General features: G+C 39.4%; 1 protein-coding gene across 1 annotated transcript in view; it reads right to left on the reverse strand.

The window, feature by feature from the left end:
• The window catches only part of gpc1b (glypican 1b), a 65,349-nt gene that overhangs the window by 14,586 nt on the left and 23,157 nt on the right, over positions 1-27,606 (reverse strand). The window contains exon 4 of the mRNA XM_030752142.1: positions 11,429-11,587. Coding sequence (XP_030608002.1) covers positions 11,429-11,587 — 159 coding nt within the window. The remainder of the gene's footprint in view (positions 1-11,428; positions 11,588-27,606) is intronic.

Genomic DNA, 27,606 nt, shown 5'->3' on the forward strand with positions numbered 1-27,606 from the left:
TGAATCATGTTTATAAATTCAGCCCGGTTTCTCCAAGATTACGACAACAGAAAGTTCGATACGACAACGGTGTGCCTGAACTATCCATCCATCCATCCCAACCAACATTTGCATTTCTTTATTGCATTTGCTTACAAATGAGGTTTGGCACCTGAGTGAGCACGAGTGTGCGTAGTACATGCCTGTGCATATGGTAAGTGTGTGTGTGTGTGGAGGGTGGGGGGGGTGGGGGGGGGAGCTGTAGTCTGCAGCAGTGTTTACTTTGCATTGTAGGTGTCTTATCTTTGCCAGCAACCACCCACAGCCGTGAGGAGGTGCAAAAAAAAAAAAAGGAAATGTTGCAGGCCCCACAGGGACCCCCTTTCCTGAGGTTAGCTTACTCCCCTGGCACAGTTGTTTTTGGTTTGTTTGTTTGTTTTTTTAAAAACATCACAACACACACAAACACCCATCTCACACACCCTCTTGCATATTTAAACAAAAACACAAACACACCCTGCTTTCTATGTCTCACTGATCATAACATATGAGGAAGAAAAAAAAAAAAAACAGTTTGAGTTATATGGTAGCAAAGCAACAACACCCACATGGGCACAGCCAATCACAGCACAGTAAAACAATCACAGCACTTGGTGTTACATAACATTTTAATATGCTAAGTCCATCCTGACCCATCTGTGTAGCATTATCTAAGCACTGGCCTTGTTGGATACTGTATCTCTGCTCTGTTTTCCCAGTCATTAATAAACACTAGCTGCTGTATTTGCTGCTTTCTTGTGGTATTTTCACAGGCTCTAAGCTAAAGGGTCTACTCTCACTTTGAAAGAAAATGTATTATGTACTGAGTGTGAGAAACTTGCTCAGTTTAAAATTGTTTATTTATTTATTTTTTTTAATTCCACTAGCAAAAACTCTAAGGCTTATAATCCATATTTTTCTAGTCTTGATTTTCCAATATTGGATGGTGGTTCTGTCTTGGAAACCATCCGGCGGTATTCCCTAAATTTGGTTTCAAGCCATAGACAGTGTAAAACTTGTACACCCATAATTTTGAACTGTGCATTTTAAAGCTTCAATCGAGCCAGATGTCACCTTATGTGGATGTAAAGGTGAAGTGCTAATTTATCAGCTAATCTTAGAGGAACTGCAGTTTTGGCCACATCTGCATTGGCTTTATTTTCAAGCTCCAGAGGTTACCCCTTGCTTAAGCTAGAATAATGGCAGGTCAGTAGATTATTTCTAAATCAACAGTAATGTTTTCAGTCACATATTACTGCTGTTGCATACTGTCTCAAAACATGTACATTAAAATTCTAAGATGTTCAAATATTATTAGATGTTTGACATCCATAAAAAAAATGGCAGTTTATAGCATTTTTCTACGTTGTGCTCAAATCCTGAGACTGCTTTTAATGATTTTTGAAAACTGGCAGAACGAAAGTAAACCAAGTAATTCTCTGATTTGAGGGATTACTGTCAGATGCCAAGGGTGGTAGATTAAACTTTGCCATATATTCTTTTAGATAAACGGGGGATGAGTAAAACAGTATCGTGATTAAAGGCTGGTTGGTGCAAATTTCTTCAACAAGATACTGAAGACATTTCTAGTAAGTTTCTAATTATAGGTACAGACTTCATAGCACAGAGGAAACGTCAACGTATCAAATGCCATCTTTGTGATGCAAATCATGTCTTATATTGTAATCCTTGGAGAGATAAATGCTTCTGACATGTAGCAGCTGTATATCCAGAATTTATTTCACAGCAGCTGCGTGACACATCATTCCCCTCTTCCTCAACCTCCTGTCACTCAAACTGCCCTGGACCAGACTCAGCATACCCACAGAGCTGTATGTATGATTGGAGAAATCACTTTTTTTGCAAGTCAGATATATAAATCAAATCAGCAGAAAGGCACACGCACACAGAGAAACCAACAGTGCATCCACATGTACACATAGAAGGATTAAACAGACACACTATCCAGAGTACACTGCGGCAGTCAGACAGACAGAAGGGAAGCTGCTCTGACAGGTGCAGATTTACTTTTAATCCCTATTAGAAATTATTCCTGCTGTGTACTGTCAGCCATACTGTAAATAAGTCTGGCTAAGTGAAATGGGTTTCAGCAGAATAGCAAAGGATGTTGTTCAGCTGGCAAAGCGAAGTTGTTTTCTCCATTAAATGCACAATCTGCATTTCTGTTTACAGTTTTTTTTTCTTTTTTTCCTTGGGGCATGTTTTAAGTGCTCACATGTGGAGGGCAGACCTTGGTAAATGGTACAGTGCTGTACAGTTCTCCTATGCCCTTTAACTCTGGTGAGTAATAGTCATCATTAGCATGACACAAACCCTCTGTGCATGTGTGTGCGTGCAATTGGGCTATTGTGTGTGGAAATGACCTTTCTCATTCTTCATCAGTTTGCATCTACATGACATAGGGAGTCACATGACTTCCCTGTTTAGATACGCACTTTCTTTTACGCTCATCCACAATCCTTCACCATCCCTCAAAGCTTATCTCAATATTCTCTCCCCCCCGTGTCTGCTCTCTAGGGTAAAGATGGATGGGAGATGATGCTTAATTGCTTACATCCAAGCACACTGGGTGAGGAGGGGACAGAGTGGACAAATAACAGTCGAAACAGCTGCACATTATTGGATGTGTTTAAAGGGCACCTATACAATCACACGCACACGCACACACACACACACACACACACACTATATTGCCAAAAGTATTCTCACCCATTCAAATCATTGAATCCAGGTGTTCCAATCACTTCCATTGCCACAGGTGTATAAAACTAACCACTTAGGCATGCAGTGGTGTAAAGCACGCTGCCATTGGATTCTAGAGCAGAGGGGACATGGTCCCTGGCATGATGAATCACGCTTCTCCACCTGGCAATCTGATGGATGAGTCTGGATTTGGTGGTTGCCAGGAGAACAGTACTTGTCTGACTGCATTGTGCCAAGTGTAAAGTTTGATGGAGTGGGGGGGTTATGGTGTGGGTTTGTTTTTCAGGAGTGTTCAGCCCCTTGGGTCCAGTGAAAGAACTCTTAATACTTCAGCATACCAAGACACTTCGTAAAATATCATGCTCCCAACTTTGTGGGAACAGTTTGGGGATGGCCCCTTCCTGTTCCAACATGACTGCACACCAGTGCACAAAGGAGGACCACAAAGACATGGATGAGCGAGTTTGGTGTGGAAGAACTTGACTGGCCTGCACAAATTCCTGACCTCACTTCAATAGAACACCTTTGAGATGAATTAGAGCAGAGATTGTGAGCCAGGCCTTCTCATCCAACCTCACAAATGCGCTTCTGGAAGAATGATCAAAAATTCCCTTAAACACACTCCTAAACCTTCTGGAAAGCCTTCCCAGAAGAGTTGAAAGTGTTATAGCTGCAAAGGGTAGGCATATTATCATATTAAACCCTATGGATTAAGAATGGGATGTCACTCAAGTTCATATGTGTGTGAAGGCAGATGAGTGAATACTTTTGTATATATCTATCTATCTATCTATCTATCTATCTATCTATCTATCTATATATATATATATATATATATATATATATATATATATATATGTGTGTGTGTGTGTGTATCAAATGTTCCTATTAATGACTGTTTCAAATAATGAGGTCAGCAAATGTACAAGTAATCCCTATAAGCCAGAAGCTCTGGCTTCAGAGTGCTTTAAACACCGAGTTTCTGACAGTGTTTGGCATATGATGTGCATGATATCCTTAATGTAGTCTTCTCAGGCACGCAGCTCTGTCTTTGAGAACACCACAGCCCCATTTGCAAGCGGCAGCCAGTCGGAAGAAATATTTTAATCTTTTTAAAAATAACTGTTGCTGTCAAGGCTAACACATTTATCAGGGAAGCATTAAACATTTATCTGCTGGGAACCATATGAGCCACCCTGGTATATAAACGCAAGCTCTAATTTGATTGACAAGTCGATACATGCATGAAAGGGAGTCTTTCAGACAAATGAAACCTTCTGTGTTCATAACCATAAAAGAAAAATAATACTTAATAGCCAACAGAGTGGGTCTAGCCACAAATACACCATGTGCTGCACATCAAGTTTAAGAACAATCATAACATCCGTTTTTGTCCAAGTTTAACTCGAACAAACTGTAAATATAAATAAAGGTTGCTACTGATTGTGATATCATGAAAATATTGCGTCTGCTACAAATACCAACCACACTTAATGCATTTCCTTGTAATTAACAGCTATAACATTCTTTAATGTGACAGCAGATCACGAAAATCAGTAACATCACCACAGATGCACTCTAACCTCCATCACATTCTGTCTTTCAGTCTTTCATCTCTCCAACTCACACACATGCAAGGGCCAAGTGAAGCATGTGTGCCTTAATGACTTTCTTCCTGCGCTGAGTGGGGAGTTAATGATTTCATTTGTAATCACTCTGAGCTTCATATCTAGGCCACCTTGACATGTCAGAAGGTTATTTTAAGTCTCTTCCTATTTTCTCTTATTTGGATGCTTCAAAACCTGATTAAGCACACACACACACGCGCGCGCGCGCACACACACACACTCTCTCTCTCTTTTTACCACCTCATATAATAACTCTGTTATTCTACTCTCCCCTGTATTCTTTCATGAATTAATACAGTACTTTAAACTAGAAAAGTTGCCTCACCCTCCATGTGCCCTCTTCACGTGACCGTCTCTCTGTCTTTAATCTTCTCCCCACTACTTACGTTGTGTTACTGACAAGAGATTCACATAAAGGTACCAGTGATGTGCCTCCAGCTGCCAATCACTCTTTCTTAGAGCTTGGACTGATCTCAAATGACTTTCTCACATGAGGGTATTAACTCACTGAGGCTTTATGTCACTCATGTGAAGGGCTTGGCAGGTCTGGGAACATTTATCATTGTCTAATAAAGTTGGAACTCATGGAGCTCATACCAGTGAATTGAAAAAAAAAAACAAAAACAAAAAAAAAACCTGATTACAAATTGTTCTGTGATTAGGCTGAAGTAATTATACGGTAAAAGTTCTTTTTCAAGTTTGCCTATTATCACCTCATTCTCTAGTCTCTAGTAAAAGTAAAACTTACGTGTTTGTTTCCTCTAATTGGCTGTTAACAGTTTCTGGCATGTGCAGAAAATGTTTCAAAGCCCTTGTACTTACAATTCCAGTGTTGTTGCAACAGAATTTTGATATAATCAAAATAAAATGAAAAAATAATTAAAGCCGATGCAAATGGTGATATTGTGCATGGTGTACTTAAAGCAGCTCATCCACTCACTCCCATATAGCTAGTATATGGTCATAAATAGCAAACTAGCACTAGGATATGACAGAGGAGTTGAGTTTTGGCAGAGCGCCACATACTGACAGGAGACGATTGGACTGAAATGGGAGATCAGTGAAGGAATGAAAGGGAGTAAAATAAGAAAATGGGGCTTCAAAGGCTGCAACTGTATATTTCTTTCTTATTTGACAGCCTTAATTCTATTTGTCCATTTGACAAGTGCTGAAAAATCATATTAGCTGGATGGTTCTTTGCCAGAGAAGAGAGAGACAGGGAGCAAACGATGAAGCATATGCCAAGAGAGAAGGAGGGAGGAAATCAGGTGGCAGAGATATATTAAAAAATAAAATTAGGAAATACTCAGAGGACATTCATTACATCTGGTATAGCTGAACTCTAGAATATTTGAGTGTGCTTCTTCTGATGTACGGTACGCTTAAATGTATTTTGATCGGTTGTGGTTTTGATTTTGATTGGTTGATGGCTGAGCATTCAAATCCTTTCGAGGGATATTAGACATTAGTACAATGATACAATTGCTCCAACTTCTATTCTGACCTCCAACTGACAATGTTGCTAAATTGCAGCATTATGTGCAAATTATAGAGGACTACAATTACCCAAATTACCAAATTAAGAGCAGGACCCAAAAGATATCCTCCACCTGAGTGATGAACTCTGGTACTTTCACTGCTATTTTCCTACTTATTCCAGGATAATGTAAATAAATAAATAAATAAAACATGCATGAACAAACAACTGCTGTCCTGGGTGCAGTGAATGCACAAATGATGGTCTGGGAGCCATTAAACTGTTTATGAATCAGGCTGACTCTCCATCAATAACAACACTTATCACACACACACTGTGCTCCAGGAACACTGTGAGCCCCTTAGTCAGAATTCAGATGCTGTTAAAAAGGCTCTTATATTAAACAAGCCGACACATCACATAATGCGTATCATTTATCAACAGGCCCTCTGTGAAAGCCTTTATTCCACTTTCTCTCTGTCTCTCTTCTAAATTTCCCTGGCTGGCATTATGCACCATTTACCCAAAGCTGTTTCTTTTTTTTTAATCCAGCTGGTTCTCTTTTTCTGATTTTTTTTTTCTCCCTTAGTTCTTTCCACCAAAAGTCCATACGGTTTCTTATCCTCAGTATCATTTTGTTCTCCTTTTCCCTCAATTTACTTTCCACAGCGTTCTTCTATACCATCCTTCCTCACACACCACTCCTCTTCCCCTCTCTCTCTTTGTTTCTTTTTCATTTTATCATTCCAAGGTGTCATCACTCCTGGTGAGTAATGCGTTTGGCATAATTAGGCCAGTCTACTCCAGGTCCCCACCGACATGATTTGCATGCAGATAAAATAAACCAATCGAGCAACACAATGGGAGCAGATGTCTTTTGTCTCTCGTGACGTCATCAGAGGTGACCCTAAAAGCAGGAAATCAGAATGGTGGTACAGTGTGAGGTGGAAGTGAGCCAAATCTCTTAGCCAGTTATAGAAACATAGGTGTAAAATGTGTCACAAGTAAACAGTTCGAGCAGTACAGTACAAGATTGTGTGATTTGTTGAATAAAAATTAATTGGATACATGCAATGGGCAGCCACTGGTCATGAGAGGAAAATGTTAATTCCTGGACAGGTCGCAAGTGGTTGCTGAAAGTTGCTAATGTGAAATTGGCCAGAAAAAGGTACACAGCGCTGCACCAGAAACCTTCTCGAGATTGCTTTGATCACTAGCAAGTTGCAGCTGTCGCATGGAAGATGCTGACTTGGCTGCAAATGTCTGCAAACTACTGACCAAGCAGGTGAAACTAAAAATGTTCTCCATTTTGATTTTGTGTCGCACTTTTACAAGTTTCACTACAGCTCAGAGAATGAATGGCGAGCGTTTACAGACAAGTTGGTGTCTTCCATCCAAACTACAGATGACTGCAGCAATCACAATAAGGTGCAGCACTCTTTTTGTGCTCGATTTCACCAGCAGCCTCCTACAACCAACCAGCTGGGGAACCAACATTTTTCTCTAGGTAGCCAGGGGATCACCAACTGTGTGGCCTGTGTGGCTGAGGTCAAGCTAAAAGAGGTTGTGACCCAAAAGCACCTGTCTTTGTAATGTACTTGCATTTATATTTAACTTTCCTGGTCATACTGACCACTCGGTTAAGCGGTTAAGATTACAGACCAGATTTAATCACACATTCATACATTCCTTTATCCTACACATTTCAGGCACTTTATCTACCTCATATCCATGGCAAGTTTAGTGTCACCAGTTAACTTAATATGCACGGAAGAAACACTTGAACCCCACACAGAAACACCCCAGCTGGGGTTTAAACCAGGAACCTTGTAGCTGTGAGGTAACAGTTCTAACCATTACACCACTGTGCCACCATGGTGATTTTGAGTCTTGACTAGAAACACTTCTAAGCTTTGTTTTTGCTACATTGTCTTTAGTTTGGGGTCAGGTTTAGGCACCAAAGTTCTTTGACTAGGGTGAGAAAAAGATGATGGTTTGGTTTAAAAATACACCCTTATCAAACTTTAAACACATGCTTAATCTATCTATATACCTATATGACTATATATATAATCCATATTTAATGGTGTAAGATACTAATCCATCACAGGATAGTGAAAGCGAAATAGATGGATCTCTGGGAGTTCAATCAGTGATGGCAAGAAAAAAAAAAACATTTCTTAAGTCATGGTCCAAACAAGCCACATTTCACAGTACCTCAAGTTCTTGAAAGCAGCAGGGATTTTGTGATTTAATGGAGAATTTTGTAGGGGCAGGGTGTGTTTCATACTATACAAACAAAAGGACATTTCTGCATTGAGCTGTATCAGAAATACAAGTGATAACACACACACACACACGCACACACACAATTATCCAGATGTCACTGATGACACTATTAGGCCAAACAGTGCCTGCCAGGTTTAAGGTTTCCATCTGTTAAACACACCTGGCTGCCATCTAACACACAGCTCCCTTTGGTGCCATCACTTTCTTTGTTCTTCTTGACCTTCTCCCTCTCGCTTTCATATGTTGCTGTCTCTTTCTGGTTCCCTCTCTCCATTCCTGTTTATTTCTTGCCCCCTCCCCGCTCTGCCTTTACATTCAGTTTCTCTCTTTTATCTCTCCAAGTGCTTCATTTCAAATATGTCCTATCTGTCAAGCTACATGTTTGTTTAATTTTTCCTGCTACACTGGGTACTTGTTTAATGTAATATACCGTTTAGTTTGCACCACTTACACTTTATGAATAACAGTGGAATAACTAGTGAACTACATATGTACACGTTATGTACAAAATCCCTTACAGGCAATTATATAGTGACAGAATAAATCACAAACTTGCAACACTATGCATCTAAACACAGAGTTGCATGGTAACATATATACAGTGTACAGTCTCTCAAGCCCAGAGCCAGCTGATGTGAATATGGCAGTCCTCTAATCTGCGGCTTGCTTGGTGCTTCTTCCAAAGTCCCTGAACCTAAAAAGGCCTAACGTCTCTGGGCTGGAAGAGTAACACCCTACATTTAGCCACATGGTGCAAGCTAGCCCACACCCTGCTAAACACAGCCAGATGTGCAGAGACTGGAAGCATGGCACAGTCACTGAACAAATAATTCTTCTCTCAGCATGGCTAAAATCTGCTAATCCTCATCTGTTTGACCATCTCTCCCATAACCTCGCAGAAGTGGTTTAACCGCAGTCTGAAATAGAAGTAACTTGTCTTATTGTCCACTTCCCAACAGCAAATACTAACAACAGGATGTCTTTAGCAAAAATGGTTTTATCCTGCCAAACTGCCGGCCGTGTGGCTGCAAGTGTGACATATTATGGTCCAATTAGCCCCAGTCGATCGTTCAGCTCTCTTTGAGAAGAAAGCCTTCAGCAGATGGTTTTTAGGCCTCGAGGTCTCAGCACACATACACTTCTCCCTCTGTCAGCTCTGCATCGCCATATGATGCTCACTGGGGTAAGATAAGAGAACACAAAAAACATGCATAAAAAACGCAACTGATAGGAGCTGGGGAGGGTGGGGAGAGCAGAGGGTGTACAAATGTTTTTACATTTGTGATCAACAAAAAAGAGCAGTCTAATTAATTTACTGTCTCAAACAACGGCAGCTATCAAAAATTTATAACAGCATGTCTGGCGAGCATACAGCTCCAAATTGCTTCATTGTGACAGAACACAACCAACCATGTCCACGATGTGTGCGTCTGCATGTGTTTATCTTAGAATTTTTGGATGCAAATCATTACAATGTTTAGAGATTGCTGCTGAGTGCTGCTTGAATGTGTGTGTCTGCAGACTGTGTTGTTTACTGGCTCTGCTGTGCTAAATGAAGTGTCTCCCTGAAGAATGGGAAAGTTTAAAGGCCGTAGGATGACGAACTGAAATGGAGAGAATTTGTAGGTCTTGGACCGCTTTCTGTGTGCATGTGTACTTTTGCTTCAGTGGGGTGACTCACAGCAACAGCACCCTGAGCGAAAAGGAGGGGGCCATGAGAAAGAAGGACACAAAGCAATAGAAACAGAGTAAACAGAAGTCTCTCAGCCACTAATCACTGTGATCTGAAAAGGTCAGGCTAACTAGCCAAGCTCAGAGGCTCAGCTGACAGATCCATTGTCACAGTCTGGACAAGGGGAACAAGTGGAGCACAGGGACACCCTTCTATTAACTGGAGCAAGTCATTATATACAAATAATTGCCTTGGTGTTCCAGTGTTCTAGCATTTAAACTCTCTCTCTCCTTCCATCCCTCAGAGATTAAAAGATTGGAGTTGAGATTTCATACATTTTATATTATTATGATCTTATTGTATAATTTTTTCATGGTGAAGAGCAGATTTAGTGATTCAGACTATAATAATAATAATCTTTGACAGTACTGTGCATCCTCATTTCTTTTTATATATTGCTAGGGAAAATGGGAAATAGGTGCAGAGTTTTATCAAAATCTGCAAATATAAATGAAAATACAGAAATTTAATGAGCTTGAAAGTCAGTATATTGAGTTAACCACCTTTATTCTTCAACACAGACTGAACTCTCTTAGGCAGCTTTCTTGCAATTTCTTTTAGTAGTCTTCGAGAATAGTTCTCCTGGTTTGTTGCCAATGCTTTCCACGTGGTATTACAGGGTGGATCAAAATTTGACCAGACTTTTCTATCAGTTTTGAAAAATATCTTCACTGGATTATTCTCTGTTTCTTAAGGACATGATTTTCAGATATTGTTCATCTGCTGTAGATGATCTACTACTTCTTTTGTATTGGCAACATTTAGAAAATGGTGCTGGTATATGGGGACCTGAATATCATCACATTTGACCTCTGATCTCACTTTTACATTTCATATTCATCTTTCTTTCAAGCTGATCCCAAAATGTGTTAAATATTTAAAGAAAGCTTTGTCAAGAGAAAGAGAATGAGCTGCCTAGTTAGTCAGACATATACTGTAGTATAATATTATAGAATAATCTCAAGTTAGTCTTGTTCATTTTTTTTTTTACAAACCAGTACCTATTATCCATTGCCTGCTCCTACAAAATGTTTGTGTAATCAAAGCAAACATCTGTCACGTTGCTCTGATTTTTACTGCACTACAAACTTCTTAAAGTAAATTTTAGAAGAACAAATAAAACAAAATGAATATATACAAAATACATCACTATTCTCTTAAAAGTAAATACTGCCCACAGAGTGAACTGCCTTGGCGGAGGTTTGCGCTCTCAGAGTGCTTCTTGTTTTTTATGGGTCTGACTCTGCATTATAAACATGCTCTGCAGAGTTTTACTTGCATCAATGTTAAAAAAAAGTTTGTAATTGAAGTTAACAGCAAAGTGTTCTAAACATTATATTTTGAAGCATGACAGCACATCAAATTTCTGCATCCCTTTGTAGACTTTATGTTCCAGTGTCTTTAATTTATTTGTTGTGCTTTTTGTCAGTTTGACTATTGCATCAGTGTGTGTATGTGTAAAATAAGAATAATAAAAAATAACTGCACAGATATATATGCTCTACATTGTCTTTACCGTGTTCATGTCATTAAATTCTATCAGAAATACAAAAAGCTCACCATCAAAGATTTTGGACTGGCCAGCAAGTGAGGTCTGTAAGGAGCGTCCGGCATCTTTGAGTACTCTCTCCACCTCGGTGCGGCTCAGCGTGGCCAGGGTGTCCTCCATGTTACTGGTACAGCAGGTGTAACCCTGAGGACAGATGCGCAGGTGCTCGCCTATCAAAGGACAGATGGAGACAGAGAAGAAGAAAGTGTGGGGATGTGGTGAAGGAAAGAACAGAAAGGAATAAAAGGGGTGACAAAGAATGGAAAAGAAAAAAAAAAAGAAACATGCCATTAGCAGTTTCCATCAATCAGCACTGAATGACAAAACTGAACTTTTGTGTTTCCACTCTTTAAAATACTTTACAGTGACTATGAACATGGCAGGACTAAATTAGCTGCAGTGGGTGTTTTTATGGTCTTTTTTTATGGTCTGTTGGAAGTCTAGGAGGTAGACCTGCATGTATTTGCCCCTTTGATTTCCTGGCGGGATGCGGTGAACTGTGTGGCAAGGAGAGCAGCGGTGAAGGAGTACAGCAGCAATCGGCATAGTTTTAATGAGCCCTCCTGACAAGCATTCCAGTGCATACATTTGCAGACAAGTGCATGCACACACAAATATGCAAACTTGGAAACCCAGGGAAGTAGGCAGGAGCTATTTATGAGTTCTGACATTGTTATGTTCATACACACACAATCAAATACCATATGAGAGAATTTACTGTAAACAAGGGGGCTGTCCGGGCAATTAAAGCCACAGTCAAGCTGCAGCTGTAATCAGGACAAATTATGTAAGATGGAAATTCCTTCAACCCCATCAATGCAACTTTTTTTCTCATAAGGCAAACAAAATTCTTGTGACGTTTGATGAAAATAGAATAAAATATTATGTGTTTGCTGAAAAAAACCCTCTGACACCCCAACACACCCACAGATTTTATTTTTTTATTTATGTTTTCAATCACTGTATAACAAAAGAAAATTATCCTCCTGAAAATTTTTGTGAAATAGAGCCATAATCATCCACGACCCCATGCGGTGATTCAGTGAGCACCCACAGGGAGGGTGTCCCTCATTTTGAGAACTGCCGCTCTAGAACTAAATATATCAGCTGGCCTAAAGATAACCTTAACCTGACCTCACCCTATCCTAACCTAACCTAATAACAAATGTATGACCCAATAAGGAACACGAGTCCCCAACAACCCATAATCAACCCAACCTGACACACACAGATGTTACAACTTAACACCGTAACACATTCATCCACTTCCATTTCTGGAAAATAGCGGAAAGAAAAGTTAATTTTGAAGATGATAAAAACTCTGAAACAATTCTAAAGCTTCTTTTTTTTTCTTTCTCACACAAACAAAGTCACACACACAAACCTCATAAAGGCTGTAGCAAATATGTGGATAGAAATACATTCTTTTCTGAGGTCCACTCTGACTGTATTACCCTCTCCACTGATGCGAGGGTGGTGAGTGGGTACGGGAGGTTGCTGGCAGTAGCTAGTGTGAAACTGGTCAGAGAGAATTATAAAGTTCTGGGCTGAAAAACTTCTTGAGATTCCTTTGGTCTTAGGTTGCCATGGTCACTAGTAGTTTGCATGGATGATGCTGACTTGTCTGCAAACACTTGCCAACTACTCATCAAGCAGTAGTGAAACAGTGGAATATACAACGCAAACCAGAGCCTTCAAACCTTAACCTTCAAAATAAAGGTGGCGCCTTTTGAAATGTGTTGGTTGTAGCTGTAAGGCACAATTTTAATTTGAAGGAGGACATTCTCTATTTCCACTTTACATTGCACTTTTTCAAGTTTCACTACAGCTTTGCAAAAACGTTTACGTAGTCCATACAAACTACGGGTGCCCAATGCAATGTTGAGACCGAAGGTTTTGGTGCAGCACCCACTTTGTGAACGATTTTACCCAACAACAGCCAGCAACCTCCAGCAACCACTCGCCAACAGGGATTACACATTTTTCTCTAGCAACCAGAGGTTTCCAGAGGGTCAACAGGTGATTTTAAACACAAAATACAGCAATGATATATTGCCTGAAAATATTCTGTGGATGACAGTAACACTTTTCAAAATCTTTTTTCTGTTATATCCATTGGTGAACGATTGGAATCCAATAACAAGTTGGAGTTAGTATTAACATGAATTCAATAGTTAGACTAAACTTTAGTCTGACAATCAAAGCTTTGCTGGTTCTGATTCTGTAAGTCATAAAATGCTTGTTATGTCAGCTCAGATGGCTGAGCTTTACATGATGCGCACAGAGGCAAATTCACTAAACACATATTAGTCTTGTACTAATGATTAATGTCCCTCAGGCTGTCATTAGCATGCATCTAGAAGACTCTGAGCTCAGGGCAAGTCTATAGGCAGAGTGTGGAAATCAATGAGAAGGACTCTTCCATCTATTTCAGCATCAGAGCCAATGATTTCTGTGCACACTGGCTCAATGATCACAAACAAGTGATTCACCTTCATTTACTGTAGCTGCATCCTCACTGAGGACACCCCCCCCCCCCCCCCCCCCCCACCACCACCACCACCACCCCCCATCCATCCTGTCCACAAGCTCAGTTGTGTTTTAGAGCCAGTGGAAGGGGTTTGTGTGTAAAACAATAATCCTCACATTTCACTGATTAAGTGGCAACCAAGTTCTCTGTCTTTTAAGTGCCTTATGCAGTCCAGCTCTGAAGTGAAGCAATTAAAGGCAATTGTCCCCTTTAAACGCCAAAGTGGAGAACGGGCTCTACAGACCAGAGGAGAAGGTGACATTGAGCGTTTCTCAGCACCCTCTCGCTGATAATGATGTGGCTCACACCCACGCACTGCAGGAGAGAGTTTGGACCTGGATAAAGTCTGTGTGATTTGTGCGAGAAATAGAAAATGACTGAGAGGTAGAGTTTAACAAAGGGGAAGGAGAAAACAGAAGGGCAGACGGCACTGAATAGTTGGAGGGTGGGAGGTGGAGGGAGACTGGCAGAGGAATTATATGCTGTTCTTTTTTGGGTCAAATCAAATGCAATCTGCCAGCACCTGTAATGGACATTTAAATGCCTGGTCTGGTTCTAGTGCATATATGTATTAAGAGACTGAGGGCCTTTCTTCCACCACAAGCTGTTTTCTGCCTGCAATTTGAAGTACATTACTTAGAAAAAAGTGAGGTTAAATAGATATTGATGCACAATACACTCACATTCACACATAGCGGGAGGTGTGAAGCTTCCAGATGCAGCCACCTCAGAGTGTATATTTTTATGTATAAATTAGTGCTGTCTAAATTAACATGTTTTTGTTTTTATAAATTCAAAATATTTACCGCAATTTAAGAAAAATGCAAGCGACATAGCTATATTTGTTTAATTCCTACGAGGGCTGTTAAGCTGTGGGAGGCCCTATTCCATCACAAAGGCAAGTTACGGGGCTCTGCAAGTTAGGCTTAGGTCCCACCCTTTCATTGTGTCAAAGCACAAACTAGTTTATGCGCTATGAACTAGTATCTTTTAGTTATAAAGAACAGACAAAAAATAGTTATGAGAGAGAACTGAGAATTGCAGGAACAGCAACCAGGCAAACTTATGTTCTCTCCTTTTCAAGTTTAATGTCAGCACATAACACTAAGTTACAGCTTGCAGTGCCTCGCTCTCTAATCTGTGTCTCTGAGACAGGTTCACAGCAGTGCATCTCTTGGTCTATCTCTGTCTCGCTTGCTAGCCAGGCACTTAATTCTAGAGGTATGTTTTATGAGCTTGTGAGTGACAGAGATTATAATGAAATACAACTATCCATAAGTTTAATAACACCAGCAAGCAGCCGTGCTTCTCAACTGCAGTGTTAAACTTAAGTGTTAATACAATAATCAGGATTAATCACAGCAAACGGTTTGATAGGCATTTTTTTTTAATACCAGGTATGGTACAAACATTGTGTAGCTTTTCATTGTAACAACTATAACAATCGCAGTGGGAAGAAACCCAGTCAGACAAAGTCTCACAGCCCTGGAGACACATCTACAGTACAGCAAGAAAGGTCACCTGTAATACAGCATTATGTTTCCAGTTGGCTAACCTAATAGTCGGTTATGATACAAACAAAGCACTCTCTTCCATTTGACTCAGTAAACTGGAGTGTGTGAGTGTGTGTGTTGTTTGGGTGCCAGTGATGCTAAACCACTCTCCATCAAAGTATAAAAGTAAATTTATACTTGATAGCAAGATGTGGCTCTTCTCCTTTTAATCTCTCTCAGTTGCTTAAGCACACACACACATACACACACAAAATGGCAAGCATGCACACACACACATACGCTCACATATAGGCTACACACATACATATGCGCGTGCATACACACACACACGTGCATATACACACACATAAACACAAACACTCTGATAGCCAGGGGGTACTAGAGTAATCAACAGAGGAGGATGGGTCAATTTTGAGTGGGAAGCCCCTGCAGGAGTATCTAAAGGGCGACAGCAGAGTGGGGAAAATAATACTAATGCTCGAAATGGCTATTTTTTATTAAAAAAAATCATAATATCCACTTTCTGTTACAGACTCGCTGGTGCCATATTTATTCATGGATTTAGGAAGTAAATACATGTTTATCCACAGTATATAAGCCTCATACTGAAAAGAAAAAATGATGGGGTCATATTTTATTAACTTTTCAGCAATGTATTTCATTAGCATGAAGATACACCTTGACTCCACACATCTGTCTGATCAGCTGTCATACTATATGTGCTCTCTTAAGTTATTAGTATTGCAAACAAGAACAGCAGTGGTGCTCTGCTAGACAAATTCTGTGATGACATCATTTGTAACTCACCCAAATAATCTTGTTCTGTATTATGCATTGTATGTACTGATGCTCAGTAATCCACGTGAGGAAATCCCAGAAAGCTGAGTCAGTTCATCTGGATGCAACGTTTTCAGTGGGAGAAAAGTTTCACTAAAGTGACTGTTTCATTCTCAGCTGACTGCAGGCTTCCCCAACATTATAAACAACACAGCTGCATAATGACCAAAACTAGCACCACTGTCTAACAATGAACCACAAGATTAGTTTCATGGTTGTTATTATGCAAGCTGTCACGACCACTCATCAATGGCTATGTGTGCTATTCACAGAGATTGGTTGCAGTCACAGCATTGCAAGTTGGTTGTTGCCTTCTTTTTACATAAATGGCCTCCTTGACTCCCTGCTCAAACCAGCATTCCTCCCTGCTCAGGATGTGCGCATCCTCATCATTGAAAGAGCTGTAGGTGTAAATAAACTGCAGAGAGTTCTGTGTTGTGCCATCCACTTAGTCAGTGGTTTTGATTTCCCCAATGTATAATTCACATCAATCCTCTCGGCACATAACCACACTCGCTATATTGCTCTGTATGTGCTGGGGAACCCGATCCTTGGGATGGATTGGGTCCTGTTGTTGCATATTGATCATGCTTTTCTTACACACTACCACAGAACCACTCTTGGTTGATGCACTGGGATAAAATGACACTGCACATCAATAAGATCTTTTTAAGAAAACACATAGTATTTACAAATATATTTAAATTTCTGCTATAATTGACCACTTTCTGCGAGGCCAATTAGTGCAAACATAGCAAACCAATAATCTGATATTGACTCACATGCACACACTACCTACCCACCCAATTTATCTGTTTAAAAATACACTAGATGTTCACTCCACAGCAGTCCACTATGGCTTTTTCCCTTTTCTTCTGACAGACACAGCTGTTAAATAGTGAGCAATTCCCTGCCCATTAGCTTATCATAGTTCACCAGGGAGGAAGGCTTCTATTAAACAGCAATCTGGGAAGGCAGAAGAAGGTTGCGCACACTGAGATAAAGCATGGGAGAGACTGACGGTCAAAGGCTTTTAGACATGGTGAGAAACACAGAGAGAGGCCAACAGGAAATTAAAAACAACTCAAAACACCACTGGCTTGGGAGCCTGGGAGCAGAAGTCACAATTTTGGTCTTGTTCAGATAGGTCACCATAACTGAGTCACTTTTCAGTCATGGTTTGTTTCTTTAAGCACATAGTTGCTAAAAACATAATAATAATAAAATAAAATAAAAATAAATAAAAATAAAATAAACACCACCACAGCAACTGTAGCAGTTTATTTCACACAAACAGTCACAGCAAGTTTTAATGCTGTATTTGTCCCACCAGTTGAAAATGTGATAACCCCTGCAGGCGTTATGCTGACTGAGACACTGGTACATTCACTGGTACATTCAGACTATTCACTCTGTTCAAGGAGAATGTGGGATGTGCCCCCAGCTGCAAACTTCATTCCTAACCTTGGTTCCTTTGTTCTTCACACTGGTAAGAGTCATGTAATTTACTTTTCCCATTATTGTCTGGTGAGCCCTGTTTTACACTTTTTTTTCAGTTCATAATATTGCTTCATAGAAAATAACAAAGTTGAGATAGTTCACGTTTCCTTGCTTGGACTGTTTCCCTCACAACCTGGAACTGAGTAAGCATCAGGAAATAAATGGATGGATGGATGGAGAACCTGTCAGTTTCTGTGTGCAGTTTTTCCTGTGTTAATGATTTCCACTTTCAATGTAAGAAAGTTCTGTTAGACAATAGGATACCTATTTCCTTGACTAAATTACCTGCAATGACACATTGCTTCTTAATCTTGCTCTGCAAAAAATGAGTTAAAGTTCAATCCCTAATTTCTTCAGCTACAGTAAGTCAAACACATATCTTCCCATTTTAAATTTACATACATGCATACATAGGTTGCTGCCACATATGACTGTTTTTGTATGTAGTGAAGTCCGTATTTGAGCATATTATGTATCTAATCTATTATGTACATGTATCAACTACACATCTTGCTGATAGACATGTATCCATGCATGAGAAACCAGATCAGTAAATGTATTGACACTAAACAATGCAGAGATATAAGCCAAGTTCTACACAACATTACTGATATTTTCACAAATTAGTGTTACTAAAGAAGACTGGCACCAAAAGCAGCCTTGACAGTGAACCTAAGTTCTTTCAGGCTTACACTGTAGGCACTGATGCTTTGGAGAAGTATGCATGCAGCATTGGAATATAGGATGCATTACATGTGAGCAGTTGTTAAATCTCCCTACTTTTCTGCCAAAGTACATATGACAAACTAGCATGACTGCGGCACACTGACATAACTGATGGCTCCCAGTAATGACGGACATTGCATAACGGATACTGTTTCAAACCACGATGTACAATGTCAGTGTAGTTGCACCTGTGCACGCGTGCTGTGGGATCTGAGAGATTAGCAGCATAATCCCACCAGTAGTGAGAGTGTGTGTGTGTGTGTGTGTGTGTGTGTGTGTGTGTGTGTGTGTGTGTGTGTGTGTGTGTGTGTGTGCGTGTGTCCACAGCAAATTGCCAGTGCTGAGGAAAACATCAATGGAACACTAGGAATCGTGTGCACGCACACATCCTCTCGCACACACTAACAAACAGTGGATTAAGGTTAAACAGATAAAGTACAAGAGGACTATCTGGCACTAGATGAATGATGAATTTCACATACCAACCAGACAAATGGTCATTACAGGGTTGTACCAACCTGCATGTCTACTTGCTGTAAATCTGCTTGTCCATCTTTTTCCATACTCCTATACTTAAACACATAGAGAATGACCCGCATGCTACCCAGGCTTTCACCTAGACCCTAGATTCACCAGTCTGGTAATGTGAGACCAGTAGCTATATAAATAGCTTCCAAGAGCCAGACGAGGTGGCAGCCACACACAGAAAGCATTACAACTAAAGTCAGCTGAAGTTCCATGCAGCTTTTTTCTACTGCTCGCTCCTGTCAATCCAAGCAGGTGGTCTTGCATTCATTTGACTTGAGTTAGATTCATTTGAACTGACCGTGAAAAGTTTAACCCTCTAATCATAGTTACAGAAAACACAGTAATGTAATAATGTGGACTGTGGGGTTAACTTGGAGTTGAACTGCTCTGGCTAACGTGTTTATAAAGGGCTGAAAAGAAATGAAGCAAAGTAAGGATACAGGGGAAAGGAACAGGAAGGTATGTGCCTGAATATAACAAAATAAAAGAAGAAAAGACAAAAAAAATATGAACATGGCTGGAAAATAATGTCCCTAATTGTCAAGAAAGCACTAATTGTATAATGGCAGTGAATCAGATGCTGTTTAGTGTGGATATTACAACTTCTCTGCTCATGTAGCAGTCCATTATTGTATTTGACAGCTTGTCTCAAAAGGAGTGACAGTGCTAGAGAATAAGAGTGGGAGAAAGAGAGACAAACCTGTTTTTTTTTTTACATTATACATTATTAATTTTAATCCCTATAGTCCATGCCTGCTGTATCTGCACTGTTTATGGCAGATTCTAGAAGATTCCCATCCTGTTGCACTTCTCTAAGCAAAGTGGTGATAATTAAGGCACATGATGGATTCCAACAGGTTTTGTAATTAAGTTGATGTAGCCCTGAGACACACGCTTGATGGCAGGCTCTGATTGGACAGACACAAAATGACACACATACACACAACACAGTCAAACATTTAATCTTTGTCTTGGTCCTTCTTTTGCTGTCTTTCTCTGTTGCTCTCTCACATTCCCACTGAAACACACAAATCGCAGCAGCCAATGAATAACCTAAATGGTGGCAGCAACCTGCCCTGTTCACTTAGCAGGTACAGTCAATGCGCTGTCAATAAGGCAGATGTGCTGCTGTTGCTGTTCAGCATGCCTGCCAGTGTGTCCAACCATTCCTTGCCTTCTTCAACATCATCTCCATTCTTCATCCATTCCCACCATTTTTTTCAACTTAATTTACTCGAACTGAGAAGACAAACAAACACATCAAATGCTACAATGTTCAAACAAGAGACATACACACACTGTCCCAGTACTCAGTCTTCTCCTGCTGGTTATAGACATGCCTTAACTTGACCCGATCTGTGCGTTTCTTTACTTACTAAATGCCAGTGTGTTTGCACAGAAAATAAGGGAGACAAGACGTGGATCAAATCAGTGAAAAATCATTCTGAGGAATCTTACCCTGTTGATATTCATCTGCTCACAATATCTCAGAGACAATATATCACAAGCCATCTCAATTTTTTTTTTTTTTTTAAAAAGAGCAATGTTACACTACACTACCCCATTTCTGTGCATGAAGGAATGTGTGTTGTTTTGGAGTGTGTACTGTGTGTGTGGGTGATGATCTAACAGAGGCCTTTGACAACAAGTGTCTGCAGTTGACACAAATCACTCAGAACATGTTGTCACATGATGTGGATGATAAAAAGAGTGATGCTTCTGCCTCCCTGTGTGACTGCACACAGCAGAGCTCAATCTGAATATTCAAAGTGTTCAGTTATATATAACTTATAGTCATATGAATTTTACCTAATACCTAATTAAGATATTTGTCTTGTTATACTGTATTTGATCTTTTATTGAGTTGTACCACTCTACTTATTTAAGCTATTTCTTATATGTTTGTTTTGTTTAACTTAATTTTATTATTGTTATTATTTTTTCTGGGATGAATAAAATAAAGTTAGGTTTTATTTTGTTTTTTTTTGTTTGTTTTTTATTCACCACTGTAGACCATCACAGTGGATTTTAAATCAAGCAGTTTAAAGGAGACTGAAGTGCAAACTTTTAGCTTTAATTCAGTGGGTTTAAAAAATTTGCCACACTAATGAATTCATTTTTATACATTTACCCCATTTTCAGAGCCTTAAAAAGAACTGGGAAAACTAACATCATTTTATATATAAGATTTTTTTTTCATACTTGGATGAAAATCCCTTGGAATTAATGATTACTTGAAGACTAACACCCAACAACACAATGCTGTTTTCTCCCTTGAGATGCTCTGCCAGGCTCTTACTTACAGCCACCTTCAGTTGCTGCTTGTTTGTGGGGCTCTCTGCCAGATGGTTTTCTTCAGTAACTGAAGAACTTGCTCCCTTTCACTGAGGTCAGGTGACCAGCTTGGCCATTGTAGAATATCCCATTTCTGTGGTTTAATAAACACTTGGGTTGCTATTGCCATATGTTTTGGGTCATCATGCATCTGCACGGTGAAGCGCTGTCCGATCAGTCTTGCAGCATTTACACCTACTGTACAGAGTTCAGCCTTCTACTTCTATCAGCAGTCAGATCATCAATAAACACCAGTGACACGGTTCCACTGGCAGCCATTCATACCCATATCATGAAATTGCCACCACCGGGTTTGACAGAAAATGTAGTATGTTTCAGTTCATGAGCTGTTTCTTTCCTTCTGTTCTCTTCCCATTATTCTGGTGCAATTTCATCTTGATTTCATCTGTCCAAACAATTTTTTTTTTTCTTTTCCAGAACTGCGCAAGCTCTCTTAGATGTTTTCTGGCAAAATTGTAATCTGGCCTTCCTGCTCTTGAGAGTAAACAGAAGAATTTCGCCATTATGCATTTTAGCTGTCATCTCTGTGGTCTTCCAGGCCAGAGCATTCCTTCATTTTAAGATCTTATTGGATTGTCTTGGTCACTTGGGCATATTTAGAGTTCCAGTAAACATCTGCTGCTGCAAAATACAAGTTCAACACTTGTATCAAATCCAGATCTTTCATTTGCTTAATTTGTCATGGTCTCGCCTGGCCATGAAATTGCTTCTAAGTCAGTTATCCACTTTTTGAGCTTTTGAGTCTCTGTTTAGTGGCAGAAAGGAGCAAGAAGTTCAACAATCAGACAAATATCAAGAATCAAGAATCAAGAATGCCTTTATTAGTCCCACAAATGGGGAAATTGCAGTTAACAGAACATCCATCCAAAACAAGCATAAACATAACACAGACAGGGGGGACAGATGTCTGAGGTCTTGCAACCGTTTCTCAACGGCGCTACCTTTAGCAGAGAGACAGAAAGAGATACATTGGGATAGTTAGGTTCAAAATATATTTCATTAGTCAGCAGTTGGGATAAATACTTAAGGACTACTTGGGTAAATGTCTTTGGATCTTTACAGCTGCAATATTTAATATGTTTTTATAAACAAAAGCTAAAATGACTGCAGTCGGATTAGGATGCTGAATGTGTGAGCATTAGGTTCCTGGGAGACTTGATGACAAAGCACGGGAAAATCCAATACTGACAACAAACCCACTGAGACAGGTCAATCTATCTCAGTGGGTTTTTACCAACCCTCACCTAGAGCCAGGACTGCGTGGAATGCGAGGACGTGTACGATGTGCTAAAGCTTACTTGTCATATCATCAGGACCGACTTCCAAAACTTAGACAATATAAATCTAGCAGCATGATCAGAGACACAACACACCCATCAGCCGTTTGTCAGGCGATAAGATCCAAGTCAAAGAGACGGAAACTGCTTTTTCCATGAATCAAGGTTTGTGCTAATGTTTTCTACACTGAGCACCACTCTTTTCTACCAACTCTTACACAAACATAAAACACAAATCACCACTCAAGCATAAAGAATTGGTATTTATCAGCCACACTCACATACACACAGTGCATTTACCACATCTTATCCAGCATTGCATATACATATGCAAACTACCACTTATGCCACACATAAGACTTCTTATTAACTCTTTTAATTTGCATATAATGTTACTTTTGTGAACACAAATAAGCCTTTTCCTTTGCCTGTATTTCTTCTGTTACTTATTCTTTAGCTTCTTGTTTCATTGCCTATTTGAGCAGTCCACCATTCATTCTGCTGTTTAAGTGTTGCTGCTCATGGAAACACGCCAGTAACAATTTTCAGTTGAAAACACAATACTGACTATTGTGTAAATAAATAATCTGTAAATAAGCTGCTTTATCGTTTGCTTATCATATGCTGTTTTAAGGTAAAAATATGTCAGTTTTGTATAACATCTTGTTTTGCTGCTGTGCCCCCCCCTAAAAAAAAAAAAATTCTATACATACTCTTTTTATGACATGAACTTTAGAAGAGCATGCTTTATTCATTTTTTTCATCATATGAGAAAAAGAATAAAACTGTCAGAAGACAGTGTTTCTATACTGTGCATATGCAATCCATCAGTTAGTTCAGAAATGCACTGAGTATGCAAATTACCTGAAAAGCAAGAAAAAAATAGGTTTAACTATTCCTTGCAAGTGCAAACACATTCAAAACAAATGAGCAAAGAAAGAAGGGAGCTTGAACAGTACATTGCATAGCTGCCTGCATAGGTATTTGTGGTTGTGCATCACAGAGAGCTCATGGTTTGAGTATTACACACTTGCAACCACCCCTTTGTGGCAGGACTGTCTCTTGATGGTGAAAGAACAAACAAAGCAGCCAGTTCCCCTCTGCCCTTTGCTGCTTGGAGGTAGAGAAGCTGACAGATAGAAGCTGACTTTTTGTTGTTGGGGGCTGTCAAAGCAACAAGAGCTTGAACATATACAGCCAGGACTGAGTCAGATACATGAACACAGAGGATGGTAAGTGATACAGCTAAGTAAATCTGTATAGATAAAAAAAAAAGAATAAAAATGGGGAGCATAAAGAAAAAGATAAAGCAGGGATGACTACGAGCCAGAGATTCATTAAAAATATTAACAGGGCACAACAGAAAAAGAAAAAAGTAAAAAAAAATAAAAAAATTAGAAACTGGGGGATTAACTGGCGACTAGAAAAATTTGGAAATTGTGATTGTGGCAGTGAATCTGATGCCAGTTGAGTTGTCATCAGACATATGAAGAGCCATTAGAAGCTAAAAATCTCTTTCTTGAGGTTGGAGGAAGTACTGAGCAGAACATAGGTTATCCGAAATACAGCTAGATAAATTAAAGAAACGAGTGTGCAATAGTCATTTTAATGTCCAATTTTATTTTGAAAAGCCCAAACATTTACAGGTATCTTGTAAGGCCTGAAAAGCAGCTTTAATATTTGCAAGTTTTTTTTTGTTTTTTTTTAATTTTCACAATCTAATATTTGCCCAGTCTTTTTCTAAAGGTGAAACAATGTATGTTTGTCAGTCACTAAATTTCTGAGTGTGATTTTAACATTTTAACAGAAACTGTTAAAATGTTTTTTTTTGTTTTTTTTTAATTGTTAAGATGATTTTATTTTGAAAGTCAAAATGTATAGCAACATTTTCATAACTCCTGTCAGTCATCAAACTTTGAATGGAATCTATATAATCAAGTATGGCTGGTAAAGCTGCGAAACTGTGGCTCAGATGATAAACACACTGATCCCCACACACACCCACAGGATCAGGCATGGTGAGTTTTAAACTGAAAAAGTTTGACATCGCCACACACCTGTGGGGACCGGCTGCCATGGCAACTAAAAATACTGAAAGGATGGGGAGGTGTGAAAATCGCTGCTCTCTGAGTCACTGAGAGACACACAGAAAGGGAGGCAGATTAGAAATAAGTTTCTCAGAAGCTTACCCAGTGAAAAGTCATATTGGCAAAATTCCTTCACCATGAGTGAGAATTGTTCCAATATGTGGTAGCAACTTCCCAAGTACAAAACACTAATTTTTCACATTCATGGTGTGTATTTTATGGATGTGGTCACAGTATAAAGACACTCTGCGCTTCTGATGTTCAGCCAAAATTTGGAAGCCAGATTAAAAGTTGTTCCCAATGGATGAGGTGGTTGGAGGAGGCTGTACTTTTGTGGGATTTATGAGAGAACCATAAATCCTATCGCAATGAGAATAATACTAGATAAAAGAGGACAAAAATGCCTTTGTTTTGAGGTGTATACTATGCGTGTTGAACAAGCGGTTTGGGCATGAAACAAACTTTTTTTGGTTGTTTTTTTTTCGCTTCCAAAAGTCATACCATAATAAGCCCCAGAAGAAGAAGAAGAAACAGAAAAAGAAGAAGAAATCTATAATAACAAAACAACAAAAAGCATTATACTGAAACAAATAGAAAAGTGCCGAGTCTCTGCAAGGCTTTTATATAATCAACACTCTTTCTGAAAATAACAACTTAACTTACAACTGTATTGCCATTTCATCAGTGGTCAGCTAATTTGATCTCAGCAGTATATTGCAATGGCATTGCTGTCAGCTAATAAGACTCCACTACAACCTTTGTTGTTACAGTTTCTTTCTGTACAGCTATACTGAACATACTTAGGATGGATTAAAGCAGAACATGATTTTTCCCTTTGGGGTTAAAAAAGTTTTCTTTCCTTATCCACCCGTGCTTTATGCAAAATCCCGAATCAACTTTTACATCCTGTGAAATACTGCAGCAATCACACTATAGAAAAAAAGGTAATCCAGATTTCTAAATGTAACATATGATGAAACTCTTTAAAATGCTGTTCTACTGTTTAATGCAGCTCATTTCTTCCTGTTGCCGCAGTACAAAGGCTTTCATAAAAAAAAACAAAAAACAAGATCAATCATTAACTTAAGACCTACAAGCACAACCCCCGAAACTCCCATCTAACAATTTTTAAAGCCTAGTAAAAAAAAAAGGTTGCCAAAGCCTCAATCAGGTCTTCTTTAATCCCCAGTAATGACTCAGTAAAGGATTAAATATTCGGTGATCTGATTATAGATCTCTGTTAGAAAAAATATGACTGACATTCTATGCCTCAGTCATCAGATCAAAGCACAAACAACCCTCTCAGTTCCTCCCTTTGGTTCTCACATGTCTCTCTCTCTCTCCTTTCCCCATGCCTCCCTCACACACTCTTCCCCTTTCCTTCCTTTGCCTTTGGCTGGGAATCTGGCCAGCAAATCTGGGCTTCCAAAGAGCAGATCCATACTTGCCTGGATGCTCAAACAATGGCTTGTTTTATTTAATATCTAACAGTCTTTACCTTGGAGTCATATCTCTATTTATATCATGTTATTTTATTTGTCTACATTCAACATACATCAAGATAAAGAGTATCATCATCTGCCATTCAGTGGGAATATCACATTGACTGATTTACAGAGTACAGCATATTGGTTATGGGGCAAGGCTGCTTCTGTGTACACTCACAGCATGTGGACATTTTCATAAAGCAAGAAATCTAAGCTCTGATGTGATCCTGTTAACTGACATTAAGGCACATTATGAAGATGGCTTTGGGCTTCAGTGACTGTTCTCATACATCTATTAACCAGTGAGTCATATTAAAAGCCAGATCTGAAAGAGGGCCTGACGTGAACGAAAGCTGTACAAGGAAAGCCCTGTTTTGGTGATGTTGTCTGTGCATGGTGTGCGTGCCAAGCTGTCTATTTTGAAGTCAGGTCAGGACAGGGTAGCACTTTAGGCCTCTCTTAGTCACTGTGAGTCAGTAAAATTGTCTTGACAACAGACGGATAGACACGGCTAACTGACAGCCAGACAGAGCCACTGAAAAGCAAACAAACAGAAACATGTAAGTCACATGACAGGAAAACAGATAAGAGAAAAGCAGCCAGGTAGCAAACCACAAACAAAGACTGATAGGGGAAGACTCACATTCAGCACACAAAAACCACTGGAAAGCAACCAAATTCCAAGGCAAAAGATGAAGATTTTTGGGAAAGTCAGTGCTATTAAGCCTGTGGTTTCTGCTTTCCTCCTCGCCTCCAAGCAGGCTGATCTGTCACACCACTATGTCACTCCACTTTCCAGAATCAGGAACCAGGCCACCAAGTCATTGTTCTATGTAGGCCACCATCAGTGAAGTCACACATCTTCTGCATTTTGCAAAGCAGCGTGGGCCTTGATAATTTACCCGTAATGACCGAAGAATCGTTCCAGCTGTGCTTGTGCCCGTTGGGAAAAACAGGGCATTTTAGGAAACTGACTCATCTGATCTACAGGATGTTAGTGGCACACAAAGATATTGAAGATCAGTGTAGTTTACTAGTAGTATATAGACTTAAGTAGTTTTAGAGCTAAACCGTGCTCCTTGCCAAACTGTGCTAAATGCATGCATATTTATATCTCATTATAAATCTATTTAGCAAATAGGAATATGCAAGTGACTAAAACAACATATTTTTGCTGTATACATTTAAGGTAGACATTGTTCTAAGGTGTTTCAGTAAAAATGCCCCAGCAGTGAGTATTTAATTGTGCATAAAATATACAATAATTATTCATATGAAACAAAGCAGATGGCTAAAATCTTAAAACAGAATAATTTAAAAAATAACCATTATATTGAATTTTAACTAC

This window comes from Archocentrus centrarchus, chromosome 17, assembly GCF_007364275.1.
Source record: "Archocentrus centrarchus isolate MPI-CPG fArcCen1 chromosome 17, fArcCen1, whole genome shotgun sequence".
NCBI lineage: Eukaryota > Metazoa > Chordata > Actinopteri > Cichliformes > Cichlidae > Archocentrus > Archocentrus centrarchus.